This window comes from Gekko japonicus, unplaced genomic scaffold (assembly GCF_001447785.1).
Source record: "Gekko japonicus isolate JY-2015 unplaced genomic scaffold, Gekko_japonicus_V1.1 scaffold990, whole genome shotgun sequence".
Lineage (NCBI taxonomy): Eukaryota > Metazoa > Chordata > Lepidosauria > Squamata > Gekkonidae > Gekko > Gekko japonicus.
In genome coordinates, this window is record NW_015175385.1 from 415,031 (window position 1) to 433,633 (window position 18,603).

At 45.3% G+C, this 18,603-nt stretch overlaps 1 protein-coding gene across 2 annotated transcripts in view; it reads right to left on the reverse strand.

The window, feature by feature from the left end:
• Positions 1–8,070: 8,070 nt before the first annotated feature.
• ASIC1 (acid sensing ion channel subunit 1) overlaps positions 8,071–18,603 on the reverse strand; it is a 219,822-nt gene continuing 209,289 nt past the window's right edge. For both annotated transcript variants that reach the window (XM_015425626.1, XM_015425625.1), the window contains 6 exons: positions 16,772–16,828; positions 14,452–14,605; positions 12,388–12,479; positions 11,313–11,392; positions 10,087–10,191; positions 8,071–8,175 (listed from right to left, as the gene is read on the reverse strand). In XM_015425626.1, coding sequence (XP_015281112.1) covers positions 8,071–8,175; positions 10,087–10,191; positions 11,313–11,392; positions 12,388–12,479; positions 14,452–14,605; positions 16,772–16,828 — 593 coding nt within the window. The remainder of the gene's footprint in view (positions 8,176–10,086; positions 10,192–11,312; positions 11,393–12,387; positions 12,480–14,451; positions 14,606–16,771; positions 16,829–18,603) is intronic.

Here is an 18,603-nt window from a genome sequence, read left to right on the forward strand (position 1 = left end):
TCAAGAACAGCTCTTATCAGAACCACGGCTTGCCCAAGGTCATCCAGCCAGGTGCAAGTGGAGGAGTGGGGAATCAAACCCGGTTCTCCCAGATTAGAGTCCGCGCACTTAACCACTACACCAAACTGGCTCTCTAAAATAAGTTTTCTTCAGAAGATCCTTTCATCCTCTTACCTGTACTTGGAGTCAACTATGCTGACAATGGCTGTAGATGGTTCACAAGCAGATCTGCTGTAGTCAAGCACAGTGGTTGGTTGGACCAGCCATTTCATTGGCTAGGTAAAAGCAAGCTGACAAGCGGGCCTCCATTGTGCTGTTCCCAGAGCAATGGGTAGGCAAAAGCCCAGTTAACGTTGCCTCCCACTGCAGCACTCCTCCTTTTGCCCAGTTGCTCAGAGGGTGGGACCATGACGCTGCTAGGATTCTCTTATGTGTGTGAGTTGCAGCACAAATTGGTCACTCCGCCCCCCCCCCCCATGATGTTGCAGTCCAGAATCCTGCATTGTTGGGCGGAGGGGAGAATAGGAGAATGAATGCTACATTAGGCCTCCCTACACTAATGGACTTTGAGAGGAGGAAGCCTCTAAGCTAAGGTATTGGTTTGATTTTTCAAGGCACATTTTGTCCACTCTCATGGCACTCTTGTGTGCCCCAATACATCTTTTTTTGGATCATAGTTTTTGAGAGGGTCTCTTTTCTGGGCAGTGCCATCTTTTCCCAAGAAAGAACAGGAAACCAGCATGGTGCCGGAAAGGGGAGGTCGTGTCTCTGAGCAGGTGATGATGGGCAGGCTTCTTCAAGTGGTGCCTTCGTCCTCAGTTGCAGCATATTGAAGTAGATGGCACTACCCAGGCAAGCAGGCCACCCTCCAGCACCCTTCATCTGCTTTTCTGCCATGGACCAGTTAGAGGTGGCATATATTAGACAAACATAATTGCCTCTAAAATTCTCTGTCTGAGGCAGAGGCTGCATCCGGTCTGTGCAGCATGTGGCTGAGAGCACGTTTTGCTGGCTTATATTAGTACAGAAGGCTTTGCACCTGATAAGAAAAGACTGAAGGACTGGCTTACTTCCTATATAAATGGAGGATAACCTTTGGAGAAGATCCACTAAGAATAGCTTGAGGAGGATCAACTACGAAACGGGCTTACATCTAGATGCTCGTCTCAACTACAGTTTATTACAGAAGCTGTTCTGCAGTAATACAAGGCTGGGACTTTTCTGTATTTGCATTACTGGATCACGTTGATTATTGTGATAATCTTTTCATCAATTTAACACGTAAGGACTATATAACTGTCAATCATAAAACATCGTAGCTACAAATCACAGTGATTGTTTTTGGTGTGTGGTTCTGGGCAGGAATAGGGAACACCATCCCAAATCTTCACAGGAAACCTCTGAATCCAGCATGTGATGTATTTGCTGTTGGACACGATAGGGATCACATAGCAGCCTTTTCTGGCAGTTGAGAAGTCAAGAGAAGAATTTCTTTCCCATTCTGCGAAAAAGCTAATTTGACTTTTTTATGCATTTTGGGAAATGATACAGAAATAAACATTTCTACTGGCCCCAAGGTTTACCGGTGCTATGCCCTTCACAATAAGCATTGCACCATAGAATTGTGGCATTTTCCTCTGTCATACCAGAAATTCCTTGGTCTGAGATGTGTCATGTGTGAATGCCATTAATGTGGAATGGAAACATAAGAAAACTTTTTAAAAAATCAATTGCACATAAAAGCCAAGGCATACAACATTACAATCAAATTACAGACATGAGAAGCACTAAAGACCCTATAAACATCACTTGTGAACTTGGCCTGTGCAAAGTAAGAAAATGCCTCTGAGCATATCCAAAGTCCCTTTTTATAGTAACCAGTCTCCACAAACATGCAGTTAAGACTATACAATTCTAGTACAAAGTGTGACTTCCATGTGAGTGGGCTGCCAGAGTCTCATTCACACCTGGTAGCGTATCAGGTGGCATTTTTCGTTCTGGAGAAAGGTCACATGCAATATCCATTACTAATCTTATATCTTCATTATATATGTCTGGGGTTGGTAGCACCCAACCCAGCCTCTCCCTCACTCCCTGTAGCTTCCAGGTCATGCCCAGCAGCCTTACAGCTGAGCAGGATGCTGCTGCTGCCGCCGCCACCACCGGGTCCAGCACTACCTGAGCCCTCCCTCCCTCCCTCCTCTCCACTCACCCAGCGAAGATCCTGGTCAGAAAGAAAGACACAGCAACACCACAGCAGGAGGAGGAAGAGAAGCCTCAACAGAGGCCAGCTGTCAGTGCAGCAGTCCTTGCTTCCACCAGCAACGGCCCAGCAGGGACAGCCACGGCCAAGAGCCCTGGTCCAGCAGAGCACCAAGAAGGCCAGGAGGTGACGGCCCAGCAGAAATCCCTACAGGGAGGGAGCCCGGAAGGCAAGGAGGAGGGACTGCCAGGTTGGAGAAGGCAATTTAAAAAAAGGGTGGTACTCCAACTCATAGCCCAGGTGGTGAGGGTGGGGGTGGGCTGGGTGAAGGACTGGGAGGATGCATTTAGGGAGGCTCCAATACCAGACCAGGGAGGAAAGAGGAGGTGCTTGCCTTAGCTAAACGAGCAACCCTCTAAGGAAGAAGAGGACAGGCTTGGGTGCCATAACCCTTGCTCCTATTCCCCCTCACCCCTGTTCTCAGGCTTGGGGAGCCCCCAAGAGATGGGATCTGATGATAGAGGAAAGGGGGGGGTGCTGGTGAGGGAGGACCCTCACAATGCACTTCTGCATTAGATTGCTATTCCTATTTTACAGATGAAAAACAGATGAAATATTTTTTAACTCTGGCTACTCAGCAAGTCTGTGGTGGAGGATGAATCAGAAGCATAATCTCTCAGGTCTGAGGCTACAGATGCTCGTTGTACATGGGTGTAAGATCCAGCTTCAATCCAATCTGAGTGATCAAATGATTACAGTCTATGAAATTTCTGGGCAAAACCTTCCTTCTTGACCTGTGTTTGAATAGGAGAATATGGAGAATATGCCCCTAGTTCAGGCTTATTTCCAATGACACCAGTGCATACAGTACATCTTGATCCTGTCATGTGCCTGCCAATCTCATGAAGACTGTTTGTTTCTAATTAACCCTCCACAAAATTATTGCATGCACAATTTTATACAAGCACTTGCTTAAAGAAGTCTTCTGATTGTGCATGTAGTCTGCATTTGTTCATACAGCAAGTAGCCTTGGCTTAATGGTGGAGCATCTGCTTTGCATGCTTTGCTTTGCATGCAGAAGGTCCCAGGTTCAGTCCCACTCAACATCCCCAGTTAAAAGGATCTGCCTGAGATGCTGGAGAGTTTTTGCCAGTCACCGTAGACAAAACTGCCCATAAGCAGTGCTCATGTAAGTGGAGGGCTTTACCTACCCTTGGCTGCTTCTCTGTAGAAGCATTATTATTATTATTATTATTATTAGATATTTATACCCAGCTTTTCTCCCCAGTGGAGACCCAAAGTGACTTACAGAATGATTCTCCCCTCCCCATTTTACCCCCTAAACCCATATGAAGTATGTTGGGTGGGCTGAAGAAGAGGAAAAGTACGTGACCAGCCCAAGGTCACATAGCAAATGTCCACTGCAGGGTGAGGATTTGAATCTGGGTATCCCAGATCTTAGTCCAACACACCAACCATCACACCAATCCCAGAGATCTAAAAAAGGCACAGGCCTGTCAAGACCAGTTGCAGTGAAGGGTGTGTGTGTGTGTGTTTGCTGTGGCCTCAAGTTTTTCAAAAGGACCTACCATTCCAACAGTGGTACCACTCTCCCTTTGCACAGAGCATCTTAGAAAATCAGAAGCAGCATGGAAGAATTATGTTTGCCTGCATGGGTTCCATCAGATTAAGGGAGATTTCAATGTTGAAATTACGAGTGTTATGTATTGACTTGAATGTAAATACTGACATGCGAATCGTCTAATTGAAACCTAATGTTAAGCTTCAGCCTGGGCTAGGATCCTAATGTAACCAATAGGAGTCCTAGCCCAGAGAGTGTCTACCAATCACTATGCAAAGCGGGACCGCTTGTGATTGGGTATTATATCTTCAACCTCATAGGTTGTTATCTGTACAGGGGGTGTGGCTACATTAGCCGGGAGTGTTTAAATATCGACAAGCCAGTGTAAATACTTTGATGGGTTTTGGCTGGCGATCGTTGTACCGTAACGGAGAAGTAACTGAGCTGAAGAATAAACCGCATTCTTGCTGAAATCACTCTCCGACTCTTTGTTAAGCGCACGACTTAACAACGAGGGTGACTTCAGTGTTTAAATGTATGAAGGGGAAGGGTAGGGGCCCTTAATAAAATCTACAGTCTCCACTCCTGACTCCCATTCTTGTAGTAGAGCTAGGAAAACCAAGTCGTGGGTTCAGAAAGTAGCATTCGACAAAGCATAGCTCCAGAGTCTATCACAGAAGGTACAGGCAGTCCATCCCCACCCCCCTGTAATCTTCTGAACAGTAAATGCCTTGCTTAGGGGCTTCTTCAAATCCTGGAGCTGCCATTTTGGCCATGTCTGGGCATTGTATAATTGAGTATAAATGACTGCTGCCAGCAGTGGGAACCAGCTCTATGGCAGTGTCACAACAAAGCAAAATAAAAGAACAATCCTAATAATGATGGATTTTTGCAGTCCATCTAAGGAGGAACAGGCTGAGTCTCCATGGTTGATATCATTTATATCATTGTTAAGAGGAGCAAATTTTGATATACAATGCATTTTGTCATCTTCTTGTGCTTCCTATGAAAATGTGTACATAGTACAGATACCAGAGATAATTCAACACTTTATACACTTGAAGGCATTCAGAGATTGGTAGTTGAAAAAAGAAATAATAATGGCACAATATCAAGGCTTTTGATGCTACTAGATGGATATATACACTGACATGATGCATATAGAGGTGTGTGTGTGTGTATATATATATATATATGTACATATATATAATAATATATATCATATATTTTATATATAAGAAATATAAAATGAGCATGATGTAGTAAAAATGGACATACAACTTAAAAACAAAAAAAGGTCAAATTCGAGCCCTATCTTCAAAAGCTTTCAAGCAGAAAAGTAGAAAGAACTGGAAGGAAAGCCAATGCAAAACACTCCGAAGAAAGAACCCCCTGGAAGGCTGCAGCATCTTTGGGACCTCTGGGGCCGTGGTTGATTCAGGAGGCCAAGTAGAAACAAACCTTCACACAATCCTAACAATCCCAATCCAAACTCTGGAATAATAAGGATCAAAGAATTTTAAAAAACCGTACAAAAAGAATGAGATTTTATTGCAAAAGCTCTTAAAGATAAGGAGAACTTTGGCCCTTGGGGCTGCACATGCAGCAGATCTGGGTTGATGTTTGGGGAAAAGACTGGACTGTGCTGGGAAGTGGGGCAGGCACTAGATGCTGTGGGGCCCAGGTGGAGGGGAGTTGATTTCCTTTCAAAGTGAAACAAGAAATCCATTGCGGGCACATTCCCATTAGGCAGCAGCCCTCAAAGGGCTGACCAGGCAAAACGGATCGAGAGGCAGTTTTCATGAGGAGTGCCCCTGTGTCATCGAGGCCTGGGGATTCTGTGGGGCTGAGGGTGGACTTCTGGGTTTCCACAGGGAACGGGTCCCTCAGCTCTTAGTTTAACCTCCTTAATTTAAATCATTCAGAATTTCTTTAGTCTTCCTTTTCTCTTTAGGCATAAAGCCTGAAAGGATGAGAAGTCCAGGTCCATGCCCCATCAGAAGACCCATCATGCACTTGCCCACTATGGCTTATCCCAGGCAATCCTGAGTCACTTTCTGACTGTTGATGACTCCTCCCACTCAAGTGAATCTGGACAAACCCCAGCAGGCCCATGGACAGGGAGACTGAAAGGACTTCATCATCCAAGCTGAAGGTGAGGTTACAGAGGATGTAGGTTTGGTGGCCCAAACCTTGCTCCCCAGCCTACTAAATTTTGAGAGAGCTGTGTCTTCCCTTGGTGATTTGGGCAATCCTACTTTCTGGACACCTTCTCTAAGAACAGAGCAGGCTGAACAAGGTTGCTTCAGATTCATTTCATAAAACAAAATTCCAGGTGAGTTTTCCCTCCTCCAACAGGGCCGATTCACCAGAGACGGTTTTATTGCATTGGTTATGCTTTGTGGTTGGTTTGTGGATAACAAATCTGGTTCCCCCCTCCAAAACAACATGGCTTTAAATCATGCTTAACTACAGCTAAGAGTCAGGGAAAGATGGCAGGTCCATTGGGGGAAAGTACAGTTTTGCCATTCTCAGTGATAACTTTCAACACCATCAGTCTGTCTTCTTTGCCTTGATTAGGTTTGCCTTGCTTACTAGGCATGGGTTACATGGCAGGCCATACCAAATACAAATATCACAAAGGAAGATCAAATCACCTTTGTCCTCCCCTCCATGGTATCATTCAACCCTCCCAAATCCCAGTCTAAGAAGACTTCTTTCCCAAGGGAGTGTTTGCTCTTGGCAAATGAGGGGCTTGACAGCAGTTTGGGTGACTCCACAATCAGGTTGGAATAAGGATGTTGCAAAAAAAAAAAGGACTTGGCATTTCTGTAAGACCTCTGCATTAGATGGATCCCGGGGACCTGACTTGCTGAAACTTCCAGGAGTGACTTCTTCACTTCCCTGAGCTGGCCCTTTTTCCTGTCAGTGCTGAGGGTGCAAAAGTTTTACATGATTTGGACATATTTCTCTGGGGACCTCTGTGTTTTCCTAGTGGTGGTAGTTTATCACCAGCAAACTGCTAGCCATAAGGTAGGATAAACTATGGTTGCCCATAGGTATTTAGGGGCAATGTGTTTCCTGCAGTGTATTTGAGCAGAGTTACTGATCTAAATTTCTTAGAGATTCCTGCTGCCCTGGTGCTGAGTCCAACAGGCAGGAACTGATCTACGTCACCCCTACAATTCTGTGTAGCCAAAGAACGACAATGTCCTGTTCCTTGCTGCAGGACTGGGCTAAGGGTTGTGGGAAGTGATGCAGGGTTTACACGTCAGCTGCTTTCTTTTCCTTTCAGCAGGCAAGGAACCCTTGTGGAGAAATACACTGGAAACCATTTGGTTTTGTATCCTACTGAGAATTTTGAGGAATTCTCGCTGAACCTGCAGAATCTTCACATTATCCCTAAGAACATGCACGGGTGGGATGGGGGGCAGGCAGTTCACAAAGCTGATGTTTTCAACTTTGCGACATCTCCTCCATGGTTCCTTCATCTGCCTCATGTGGTGGCGACTCGACTTAGACATGGAAAGGAATCTAAGCTGGGTCGGACAGGAAGTTGCTAGTTGGATGAGACAAGTAGACGATAACATGTTCTAACTGAGGGGCCCCTTCACAGGTTCGGTCACAGTCTTGCCATAAGGGAACAGATATGGCTCTGCCCCCTGACAATACATAGCAAGGGAGGCAGGGAAAGGAAAGGGAGCGATGCGGCACGCACCTCCTTTGGCTAGGCAAAGCAGTCCCTACAAATGGCACACCACGGAGGAACAGCCTGGCTGGCACTCTTGTAGGTTCTTCTTGGCATCAAGATTCAAAAGGAGAAGGGTCCGCTCTAGACGACTGCCCTCCAGTGAGGCTTGTTGTGGGCCCGAAGCAGGATGAAGACAGACAGAGGGAGAGACAGACAGTCAAGATGTGAAGGTGTGTGTGTGTGTGTGGACGGGAGAAGGCTGTGCCCTCCCCTCCGCTTGACACAGCAGAAGGTTCTTCTGGCAGCTCTTCTGTTGAGTTCAAGTCCAAGGCCATTATTGGGGCAAGAGCAGTTACTGGAGTGGACCTGGCAGCACAGACCCTCCCCACACTTCTGTCCGCCTGGCTCTGTGTGCGTATCGCTGCCTCAGCCTGGGGAAGGTGGATGAGGAGGGCCTGGATTCAGCAGCTTCCCCAGGAGTCTGAGAGAGAGGCCCCGACATGTAGGTTGGCAGGTTCATGGGCTGGGCTGGGCCAGGGCTGCTCAGCACGGGCCCTTCCCTTTGGTAGCGTTGGTTGTACATCCAGGTGTCAGTTAGCAGGTAAAGTCCTCGAAAGTGCCCCTGGCTGGGTGGTGAGGTAGGATGTTGGCTGCATACGTCATGCCACCTGGATGCCCTCGGATATTCTCGCATGGATTCTGGGAGAGCAGGAGAGAGGGAGGAGTAGATTAGAACGTAGAATGTTGCTGTCAAGAGAGCATTTGCCACTCACTACAAATAACAGACGAGAGCCATCCCTGGGGTATAGATGCCAGGGTTGCTGTTTTTCCCTCATCTCAGCGCCTCTGAACCTCTAACAGTTGTATGTACAATCAAAATTCGGGAGATGAAACTTTTCTTAGGCATGGGGAAAGTTTTGCCTACCCAATTTTCGCTTGTCTGCAGTTACTTGGCAGAGGGTAAAGACAAATGGGCTTTGCCCGAGAACAAGGATGTGGTATGATGGGGACAGAGGCGAATGGGATGGTCGGCATCTTTAGAGAGTGGGAAAGCAAAGAGCAGGAGCTGCTGGGTGAATATGGATGTAGCTGAGTGGTGGGGACTGGTGAGAGCGGCCAGCCATCAGACAGCCCTGGGCGAGACAGATCAGTGGGGTTGGATTTCTGTTGACAGAAGGGTGTGTGTGTCTCTACCCATTTCCCCATCCTGTGGCAGACCTCTGATGCCCCCTTCAGGTTCTCTCTGAGGGGCTTCATTTCCCTGGAGCAGTATTTTGGGCTGTAGCAAAAGGGCCGAAGGCGAGAAAGTTGCACTCTCTGCAACGGAAATCTTTCTGCCAGTGAATATTTTTGGCAGGATCCAAGCCACAGTCTGGTAAAAAAAACAAACCACCCAGGACATTCTTAGCATCTGAAAGAGCCACTTACAAGCCAGGTTTTGCCTGTTGAGAATTCTGAATTCTGAGAAAGGTGGAGGAGAATGTCAGCAGACCTGGCTGTTTTTCTGACTCTGCCTGCTTATCCTCTCTCTCTCTAGTAGCTACTTGCCGGAGTGGTTCAGAGGGGGAGGAACAGGGACAATGAGGCAGGAAGAGAGAGCTAGCAGATAAGATGTTCCAAAGGCTTCCTGCAGCTCTTTCTTCCCTGGGTTTATCTGGCCCCCTCCTGTCTTCTCTGCTCACCTCTGGGGAACTTTCTTAATTCACTTCCGCCAGAGCCTTGCTTATGTGTGGCTGTTTTGGATGCAATGAACCTACTGGGCAGGCAGGGTTTTGGGTGAAGGCAGCTTCATAAGTGCGCGCCCAAAGAAGCCATGGGATAGCTGCTTAAAAACTTACCATTTGGCACCTGGAACCATTGGGGGAGGTTGTCATTTGCTATGTCAGAACCCACAGCACCGAATGACCAGTCTTGGGCCTCCTTGGATTTTTCCAGCTGTCTGCCAAAGCTTGGTCAGAGGCTACAGATGTCCACTTCACCATGCAGCAAACTGTGCCTACTGATCATTTTCTCAATCCACTTTCACAGCATTCCAGTTATACTAGTTTAAAAGCCATTCCTTTTCCTCTGGGACTGAAGTTGGGGGCAGGGCAGGGCCGGATCTATTACAGAGAACCCTTGGGATCCTCATCAACCTACAATTACCAGAATCTTTGGGGAAACTTATGACAGTTTAAAGCATAAACCTCCTGATGGCACTGGTATTTCTGGCCACTGTGTGATACAGAGTGTTGGACTGGATGGGCCTTTGGCCTGATCCAACATTGGCATCTCTTATATTCTTATGTTCATAGCTCAACAGTAAAACATCTGCTTGGCGCGCAGAAAGTCCCATGTGCAATCCCTGGCATCTCCAATTAAAAGGATTAGGCAGTAGGTGATTTCAAAGACCTCTGTCTGAGACCTTGGAGAGCAACTCTAGTTCAAAAGAGAAACTACTGACCTTGGCTGACCAACAGTCTGATTGAACATAAAACAGCTTCATCCCTTCACGTGTACAAATCCTATATATCAACAATGGACAAGGCTCTTAAGATGCTGGAGAGCGGGGCCTTGGAATAAGTGACTCATTTTACTATAGGGCAAGCATTACTGAGTTTAGACACTCACGTGGCGTTTCACATCATCCAGGCTCAGGGCCACACCCTTGTCACTGTTATTCCCTTTGTGTTTCTTCTGGCACTTGCCACGGCGACAGAGACGGTACTTAATAACCTAGAAATGGAGTTAGAGGATGTTTTGGTTGCTTCTTATGTGATGTTCCAAAATGGTATACCTACTGTTGCAGAACTTGTGGTAGCCAGAACTTTCATGCACAATGTGGCTTGTTTCAGAAGTCATTCAAAACCATGGTTTAATTAACCCAACTATGCTCAGCATGATTGTCTAAATGTGGGCCACTCCACTAATTATGGGTAATTAGGCTATGGCAAACTGGGATCAGAAACCCTGGCTTGAACTTGGTTTATTAGTTAATCTTAACTATGGATTTGTGTGACTCACAGATGCAAATATCCTGGTTTGTTCTCTGGTGCCACCCTTGGTACAGGGCAGGCTGGGAAGTGAGAGAGAGAGAGAAAGCAAAGGATTTGAAACCAACAATTAGGATTTGAATGGTCATCTGTGAGCAGAATTATGGTTTCTCAAATTAGCCATAGCTAAAATAAATCTTGGCTTGTTGCTATGTCTGAATCAAGCAACAAACTAACAACACTTTTGTTTTAAATAGGGAAAACTGCCTAATATGACAGTATTCCAGGATGGATATGCACAGAAACGAGCTTGGGAATGCAAAGGGGAGGTGTGGGTACTTCCTAGGACAGACATGAGCTTCAGCATAGGAAGGAAAATGGAGGAAGGAGTAATAAGGGAGCCCAGCATTAGGTAAACATCTCCAAGCAGTGGCGAGAAGAGTGTGTGGTGGGGGGATGTCCAACCTACTGCTATTGCTGTGGCTACAATGAGACTATCTTGGCTTAGTGTTAAAAGACATAGGACAGAGTTGCAAAGAGCCAGACTTAGTGGTATCTCAGTGCAGTGGGAATGTTGCTGGGGGAGAGAGACGTAAACTGGGAGCCCCACAACACTGCCAGCACAGTAAACTGAAAACCTTCAAGAAAACAGGCATATTTCTGGAGGGAGCATCTCAGTGAGATGGGATGGCAAGGGTCACTTCCTTCCGGGAGGTCACACATGGTTCCCAGGAAGTTGCCTGGCTAGGCAGTTTACAGGTCCAGATTTTCTTAGAACTTCACCAGGACCCTTCAGGCCAGTCTCTAGGCCACAAGCAAACCTGCACCCTTCCTCCCCCTTATGTTCCGGGGGCTTGAACTCACCTCGTAGGCATAGTCAAAGAGCTCAAGGACAGTTAATATACTGGCTCCGATGAACAGACCCATCTGTCCCCCAATGTCACCTGCAGACAACAAGAAAGTGGGCAATAGTAATGAGGCACTGAGATCTGGTGTGCCTCCTGAGCTTCCCAGGGGCAGTTCATGACCCCAGATGACCAGAGCTGATTTTAGAAGTCTTCTACGGTTCTGGAGACTGGGTTAACCAACCCTCCATCCAGAATTTTTGACTCAAGGACTTTGTTGAAAACAACGTATTTTGACCTGGCAGAGGTAGGAGTGCACATCTGTTGGTCCCACAGCCTGATATACTGGGCTGTGCTCCCTGGCACATCAAAACTTGCTGACATACCCCTAACTTGCCAAAAATCTATCAGGCTCCACCCCTCACCAGTTAAACCCCACTCCTGACTCCACCCCAATCAGGATATTTTTAAAGCCACAGTCTGGTGACCTTATGTGCAGGATGCATCTTTGATTTTCCCAGGGCTCCAGAGCCAAGTCCTTTCCCTCCAGTTTGGCCTAGTTGCTACCAGCCACTATGTACAGGGCTTCAAATGCTTTATCCTTAAAACAACAAAGCAAAACTCTTTACACATTAACATCTGGATTCTGTGATCTGTATAAATCACACCAATTTGCATACATTTCCTTATTTTGTACAATTTATTTTACTTCTAGTAGGGACGAGGAGCAATAGCTATGCAGTCTAGCATGCTGACTACTGGAAATCACTCCTTTCTTCTTCTTTCCCCAACTTCCTTTTTCACCAACCATCATTTATGCCCATCGTTGACAGCTTAAGATCTAGAAATCTGCTCTCTGAAAGAGTGAAAACTGAAATTCTCAAGATGCCACATTTGGTAACTAATCCTAATCTTTGCACTTGTCAGGTGCAAATGTGGAATTGCAGAAGGGCTGCAGCCATGATTGTGTGTGTTTTGTAGATTGTAGCTAGTTGGGCACTGAACTGAGCCGATGGGGGTGTGTGTGTCACACCTGGGGAAGGTTGGAGTCATGCAGGATCCCCAGTAGTTGCTGGCCAAAAAGGTTATCTCACCCAGAAGTCCAGCCACTTCATATGCTTTCTTCTGCTCAATGGTCTCATAGTTCAGAGCCTCAAAGAAGATGTCCAGTACCAAGATGTTCTCCCTGCATAAGAAGAAGGGAGGTGATAGGCACTACAACAAGAGCATGCTTGACATTCACAAAGGAACTGGCCCACAACAAACCTGTGGATATACCAACATGGTCATTTGCCTGCCTGGCTCTAAAATATGAGGATCTAGTTGATGCCAATCAAAGGCACTGAGTTTTTGACTTCAAGAAAGACGGATCCATCACAATATAGAGTTTGAAAGGACCAAAATATAAGAATAGGTTGAAAGGCGCAACTGTACAAGAGTGACTCATTGGAAAGGGTAGACAGTGAATGTGTTAATGAATTGACATAATCTTAGCCTGGAGACAGAAAATAGTTGTTAAGAGAGTTGAATGTGACTTGAGTGAAGCATCTCTTCCTTTGACGTAAACACATACTTGCGTTGCCACACTGTATCCTCGGGTCAAACAGTTTTTGGAAACAACATTCTGTAAAACTTGTTTCCTTCGGGTGGACTGCCTTCAGCTCTCTAGAGATGCCACTATTGTCTGTCTCTGGGTTTTGGGTCCCAGTGGTGGGTAATGATTTGTAGACTCTTTTTAGTGTTGGGACTGTCTGCTCATTACACTTTAAAGTTCACCAATAAAGAATCATTTGCAGCTCAAAACACATTTAGTTCAGTTTACATTTCTCTCTCTGGGCTTTTCTGCATGGGGTATTTTAGTCAGTTCTCGACCCATACTGCTTTGGTTTGTCCCCTGATTTCCATATGCATTTTTGTGCTTTTAGTTTTCGCTTATTTTAAAAAATGTATTCCTGTTTGTTTGTTTTTGCTTTCCCTAGTTCTTTTGAGACAACTTTTACCATGATCTTTTTTTGGAAGCCAATTTTGAGTCACCTTTTCCCTCGTGCATAATGTTTCTGTTGGTTTTCTTTGTCCCGTTCACTCCCACCCACCCAAGCCCAATTTTTGAGGATTCAACTGTCATCATCGTCAAACCACTACCTCTCCTACCCCCTGCCCTGAAAATCGATTAAAAAAAAATAAAACCCTTATATCAGTGTATCGATATATTGATATAAGCAAAAAATACATTTATGTTCAGCAGAAAATCAGCAGGTTTTCTAAATTCCCAGCTTTCATTTTTTTTTAAAAGTAAGTCTCTATTCCCTCACCTTGCTAAGATATAATTTTCCCGTTATATCTCCAATATATATAAATATATCAGTATTGATGATGCCATTAATGACAACAACACCCTCATTATTTAAGGCGTGGAAGACAATAAACTGATTTTACAGCTGTGAAAATGGCGGATGCAGCCATTTGCAGATTGGTTGGAACAGGTGGAGGGCCTGGCCAGAGTAGAGGAGGAATTAAAAGTGCAGAGATACAGGGTTGGATACAAGGGCTCCATTCTTTCATCACCTTCCTCTGGGGCAAGGAACCCTCCATTGTGGGGAAACACCCACTAGAAGAAGGCTCCTTGCATTGGAGGAAGGGTCCCTCTAAAACAGGGGTGTCGAACTCATTTGCTATGAGGGCCGGATCTGACATAAATGAGACTTGTTGGGTCGAGTCATGCGTGTCATAAAATGTAATGCCAGGTTAGCAGAGATATAAACTTTATAAAGGACACAAACACAAAGGGTTTACTTAAAATGAAAACATGCTTCAAACATTAGCACTCTTGCAATACTTAGTTTATTTAACAGTGTCTGATAACTGACACCTCTTGCTCTGAATTATTGCATCAAAATGTCTGTGCTGTTGCAATCTTGAGTAGGCTGTTCAGGTGTCTATCTGTAAGCTGCAAACCTACGATGATGCAGCGGCAGCAGAACTGGAAGAAGAAGCAGAAGACAGCCAGTTCCACTGTGGGCCTGATAGAAGCCCTCCGGGGGCCTGATGTGGTCCCTGGGCTGCATGTTTGACACCCCTGCTCTAAAAGAACGGACCTTTGCACTCAACTCAACAGCATTGTGGTGTGGGTGGGGGCTGAGGGCAACAGAGGTACTCACCCAATGTACTGCTCACTCTTGTTGTATTTCTTGGCCAGGTACTTGGCTGAGGCCTTGCTGGGGATCTTGACCATGGAGAGCTCCTTGTTGTAGCGGGTGACATTGCAAGGCATCTCACACACACAGTACTCATTGTCCTTCTCCACCAAGAAGTCTGGGGCAGAAGGCAGGAGTCACATGGAGTGGGTGCAAAACCAAACCAAACCAAACAAAACACAAACAAATTCAATACTTTGGGAGCAGTGGGGAAAATGTGAAAACATTTATATCCAGCCTTTCTTATGTAGCCTGAAGTGGCTTATAAAACAGAGCCATGAGACCAAGGGATAAGATAGTTGAGAGACAGCGTTACAGTGTTGGACTAGGATCTGGGAGATGCAGCTTCAAATTCCCACTTTGCCATGGAAGCTTGCTGGGTAACCTGGGCTCAGTCACATACTCTCAACCTAACACACATTCAACCTAACACACACTCAACCTAACGTATCCCACAGAGTTATTGTGAGGATAAAACGAAAGGAGAATGACGTAAGCCTTTCTGGGTTCCTACTGGGGAGAAAGGCGGGGCATAGATGAAGTGAATAAAATAAGATGAAAACGAAGTACCAAAGACAGTAACAAAATATTTACAAAGCTCCAAAGGAGCAACCACATAGGAATCTGTCATCTCCCCAAAAACTTCATTCTGCTTGCCAAGCCCTTCTTAGAAAGAACCTTGCTAAAATGCTGAACTGCTTCCTGCTTCCACAATACGGGGCAGTGACTGAAAGAAGCTAGGAATGGACAGGGGTAAAATGTGTCACATGTGGAGGGGGAACAGGGAGGAAAAACTGCTGTAGGAACTGCAAACTTTCACTTCTCCTTTAGAAAGCACAATGCTTCCTGCGATGGGACTCCCAGTCCACTTTAGCTTCAGTCTATGCATAGAGCATCAGGTGCCTCTCAGTCATTCACTGGGCCAAACTAGACAGTTTAAATATGCTGACATTCATCAACATTCAGTTACATTCGGCTTGGAGGTGAAATCTAGGGTAATAATATACTAAGAGGCAGAGAGCCCTTTCCAACAGAAAACTGATTTGCTCTCTCACTTTGCCTGTGATCCTAAGTATTCTTCCTTGTAAGTTAGTTCCACCATAATAAATGAGATTGACTTCTGATTAAGTATGGTGACTCGGTTGCAAGATGAAAGACCAGCATTCAGGAACTAATAATGCCTAAAGACATGCCATAGAGATATAGTTACAGGATCCTGCAGTTAAGAATGTTAAGAAGGGTTGCTGTGCAATCCTAAGTAGAGTTATACATTAAGTCCATTAAAGTTAATGGGCTTAGAAGCATGTTAACTCCACTAAGGATTACACAGTTAGATATATTAGTGGAGAATAGGCCTGTTAATGGCTGCTAGCCATATCAGGTAAGAATGGAACCTCCAGATTCTGCAAAGAATCTCTCTCTCTCTCTCTCTGAATACCAGAGCTTGGAATCATTCAAAGACATTGATCAGTGCAATAAATTAACATGGAGTTCACTGTCATGTGATGTGGTGATGGCCGTTTAGACAGCTTTAGACAAATTCATGGAAGACAAGCTCTATCAACAGCTATTATCCATGGTGTTGTGATGATAAAATGGATGTGGGGAGAACCATGTTGTAAGCCACTGAGTTCCTATTGGAGAGAAAAGGAGGGATAGATAGATGATAGATAGATAGATAGATGATAGATAGATAGATAGAGAAATGGAACCTCCAAGGCATTATACACCTAAATACCAGATGCTAGTGGTGAGCAACAGGAAATGGCCATGACTATTATGCACCCAGTTCTGATGTTTGCTCTGATTACCAGATTCAACAGGGGATTGACTATGTCCACTACTTTGCCAGGTATTCTTTGGACTAGATGGGATCTGAACCCCTGAAATAAATAAAATCCACTATGAATTCCTTGTGCTCATCCTGGGGATACCTCTCTGGTTAGTGTAGGGAGTGCTGAAGTTATCTGGACCCTTTGGGCCTAATCCAGCAAAGCAACTTGCAGTGACATCCTTTCAATGTTCCCTCTAAGCTGTGGAGTCTTGTGAGCGAAAATTCTACTTTGTGAGCTACTGGCATTAAAGTTGTGAGCAAGTAATTTGGCCATTGTATAAATCAGTTTGCTCTGGAGCCGTCCTTCCTAAGCTAAGAAAAAAATGTGTGAGCTGGAGGGTAAAAAAACTATGAGCTAGCTCACACTAACTCAGCTTAGAGGGAACACTGCATCCTATGCAAAGTCACTGGAGTAACACTGCACAGGATTGTACTGTAAGTGGTGCTTACCAAGGGCTGGGTCTGCACATTCCTTGTACTGCTCAGGGGTGCAGTAGGGAGCATCACCTGCAGGGGAAAAAGCAAGGCAAAGTCAGTAACGAGTCATGTCACTGAGCTTTGTGATATCTGAGAGAATGATGACTTCTCTGCATTCACAGGCAATGGAAGCTGATCCCAAGAGACATATGCAAGGATCTGCCAAGCCCTGACTTTGTATGCAAAGTCATGACCAGAGGATTGACTCTCCATCCCGAATATATCAATGCCACATATAATGAGCAGAGTGGTATAAATCCACTATTTCATCACCCAGATTTTGTGACAAAACGCTCACTTGAGTGCACTTAATTGTGGTTTGTTTGCATCAAGTGATCACTGACTGCAAGAGATGCTAAATCCCCCCATGCCCTTTAGTCAGCAGCCTCCTTGTTTTATCAGCCATCATTGCCGACGAAGCAGATTGTGTATTTTGAAAGCTGAAATTTCCTCCGATGACCAAGCGATTGACCATGTTATGCCTTTGGATGCAAGGCAGACAGAAATCCTTCTGCCGACCTGGATGGCATTTCCACACGGAAGTTTTTACACACAGTGAAGAAAGGACATTTCACCTTGCCCTCACCAGAAGGTTTGAGGAAGCTGGAGAATCCTGCATTCCTGATTTAGCTTTTATGGCTAGCAGGGAAAACCTTATACTGATACTGCCACTGATGCTGCAGATCTCACCTCCTGCATTCAGAAAAGTAGCATGCCAGGGGAAAGAGTTGGCTGAACTCCTTTCCTTGACTTGCCAGTTATTTTTCTGGTAAGAGAGTTCCCTCCCCAGCTCAAGCACGAACATTCCAGTTTTGGATTCTTTCAGCTAAAGCCTGGAATGATTCAATCCAGGAGCTTTACTACTTGATTCTGGTGAATCCCCAAACATTACCCAGAAAGTGAGAAGAACATAACATATTCCATTAAGCTTTGCACAGACATTCCTGTGCATTAAAGCTGTGCAGCAAAGTGTAAACGTCATCACGATATGAGGAATTCTCTTTCTATCTGTAGCTCCCTTCAGGACTCACAGCACCCATCTTGAGTCTCACTGAGAAAGGTAGACTCTAAACAACATAAACAAACGAACAAACAAATGCAATGTCAGAGCGGTCCTGATCGAAGCTGAACAGGATCCAAAGCTCTGTGACTGTCTCTGCCTGCCCGCCTGCCCTTGGCTGTCATTTGCTGTGAATCCTGCTTCAAGACCATTCTCCAGGAGCCTGGATATCAACCAGCAGGCTCAGCTGACCTTGGAAAGTTCTCATCTCTTTCCTCTTCTTCACACATCTGTTCTATTTCTTTGACTGCCCTCTCCTCTCTAGGAGACACAACTGACTAGAATAATTAATGTATCGCCTCATTTTTATTATGCAAATTGAGAAGGTGTCTGGAGATGGAGTCCCCTCCCTTGTCCCTGCACTTCTGTCCTTCTGAGGATCCCCGGAAGCCTGCCAAGGTTTATGTTGATAAGAACTTGCTGGTGGCCCCCAGCCCAAGAGACATCTGGCTGTCCTCGACCAGGCCGCAAAAAGAAGAAACTGTGAGGTAACTGCGCTAGAAAATATTTCAATATACAATCATAAAATGTATACAAAAATGTGTACAAAAATCATATAAATGCACAAGGCAGTTGAAAATGGTGTGACGATGGTCTCCGGAATGTTCTATCGTTACGATACTATTCTTCTTACAAAAGTGGATGAAAGCAGCGACTCTTGGTCTGTCATTTCAACAAGTAGGTGTCAAAAATTTCATTAATATTCACCGATGTCTCATAACTTAGTTGCAAGAAATTCTCTGAA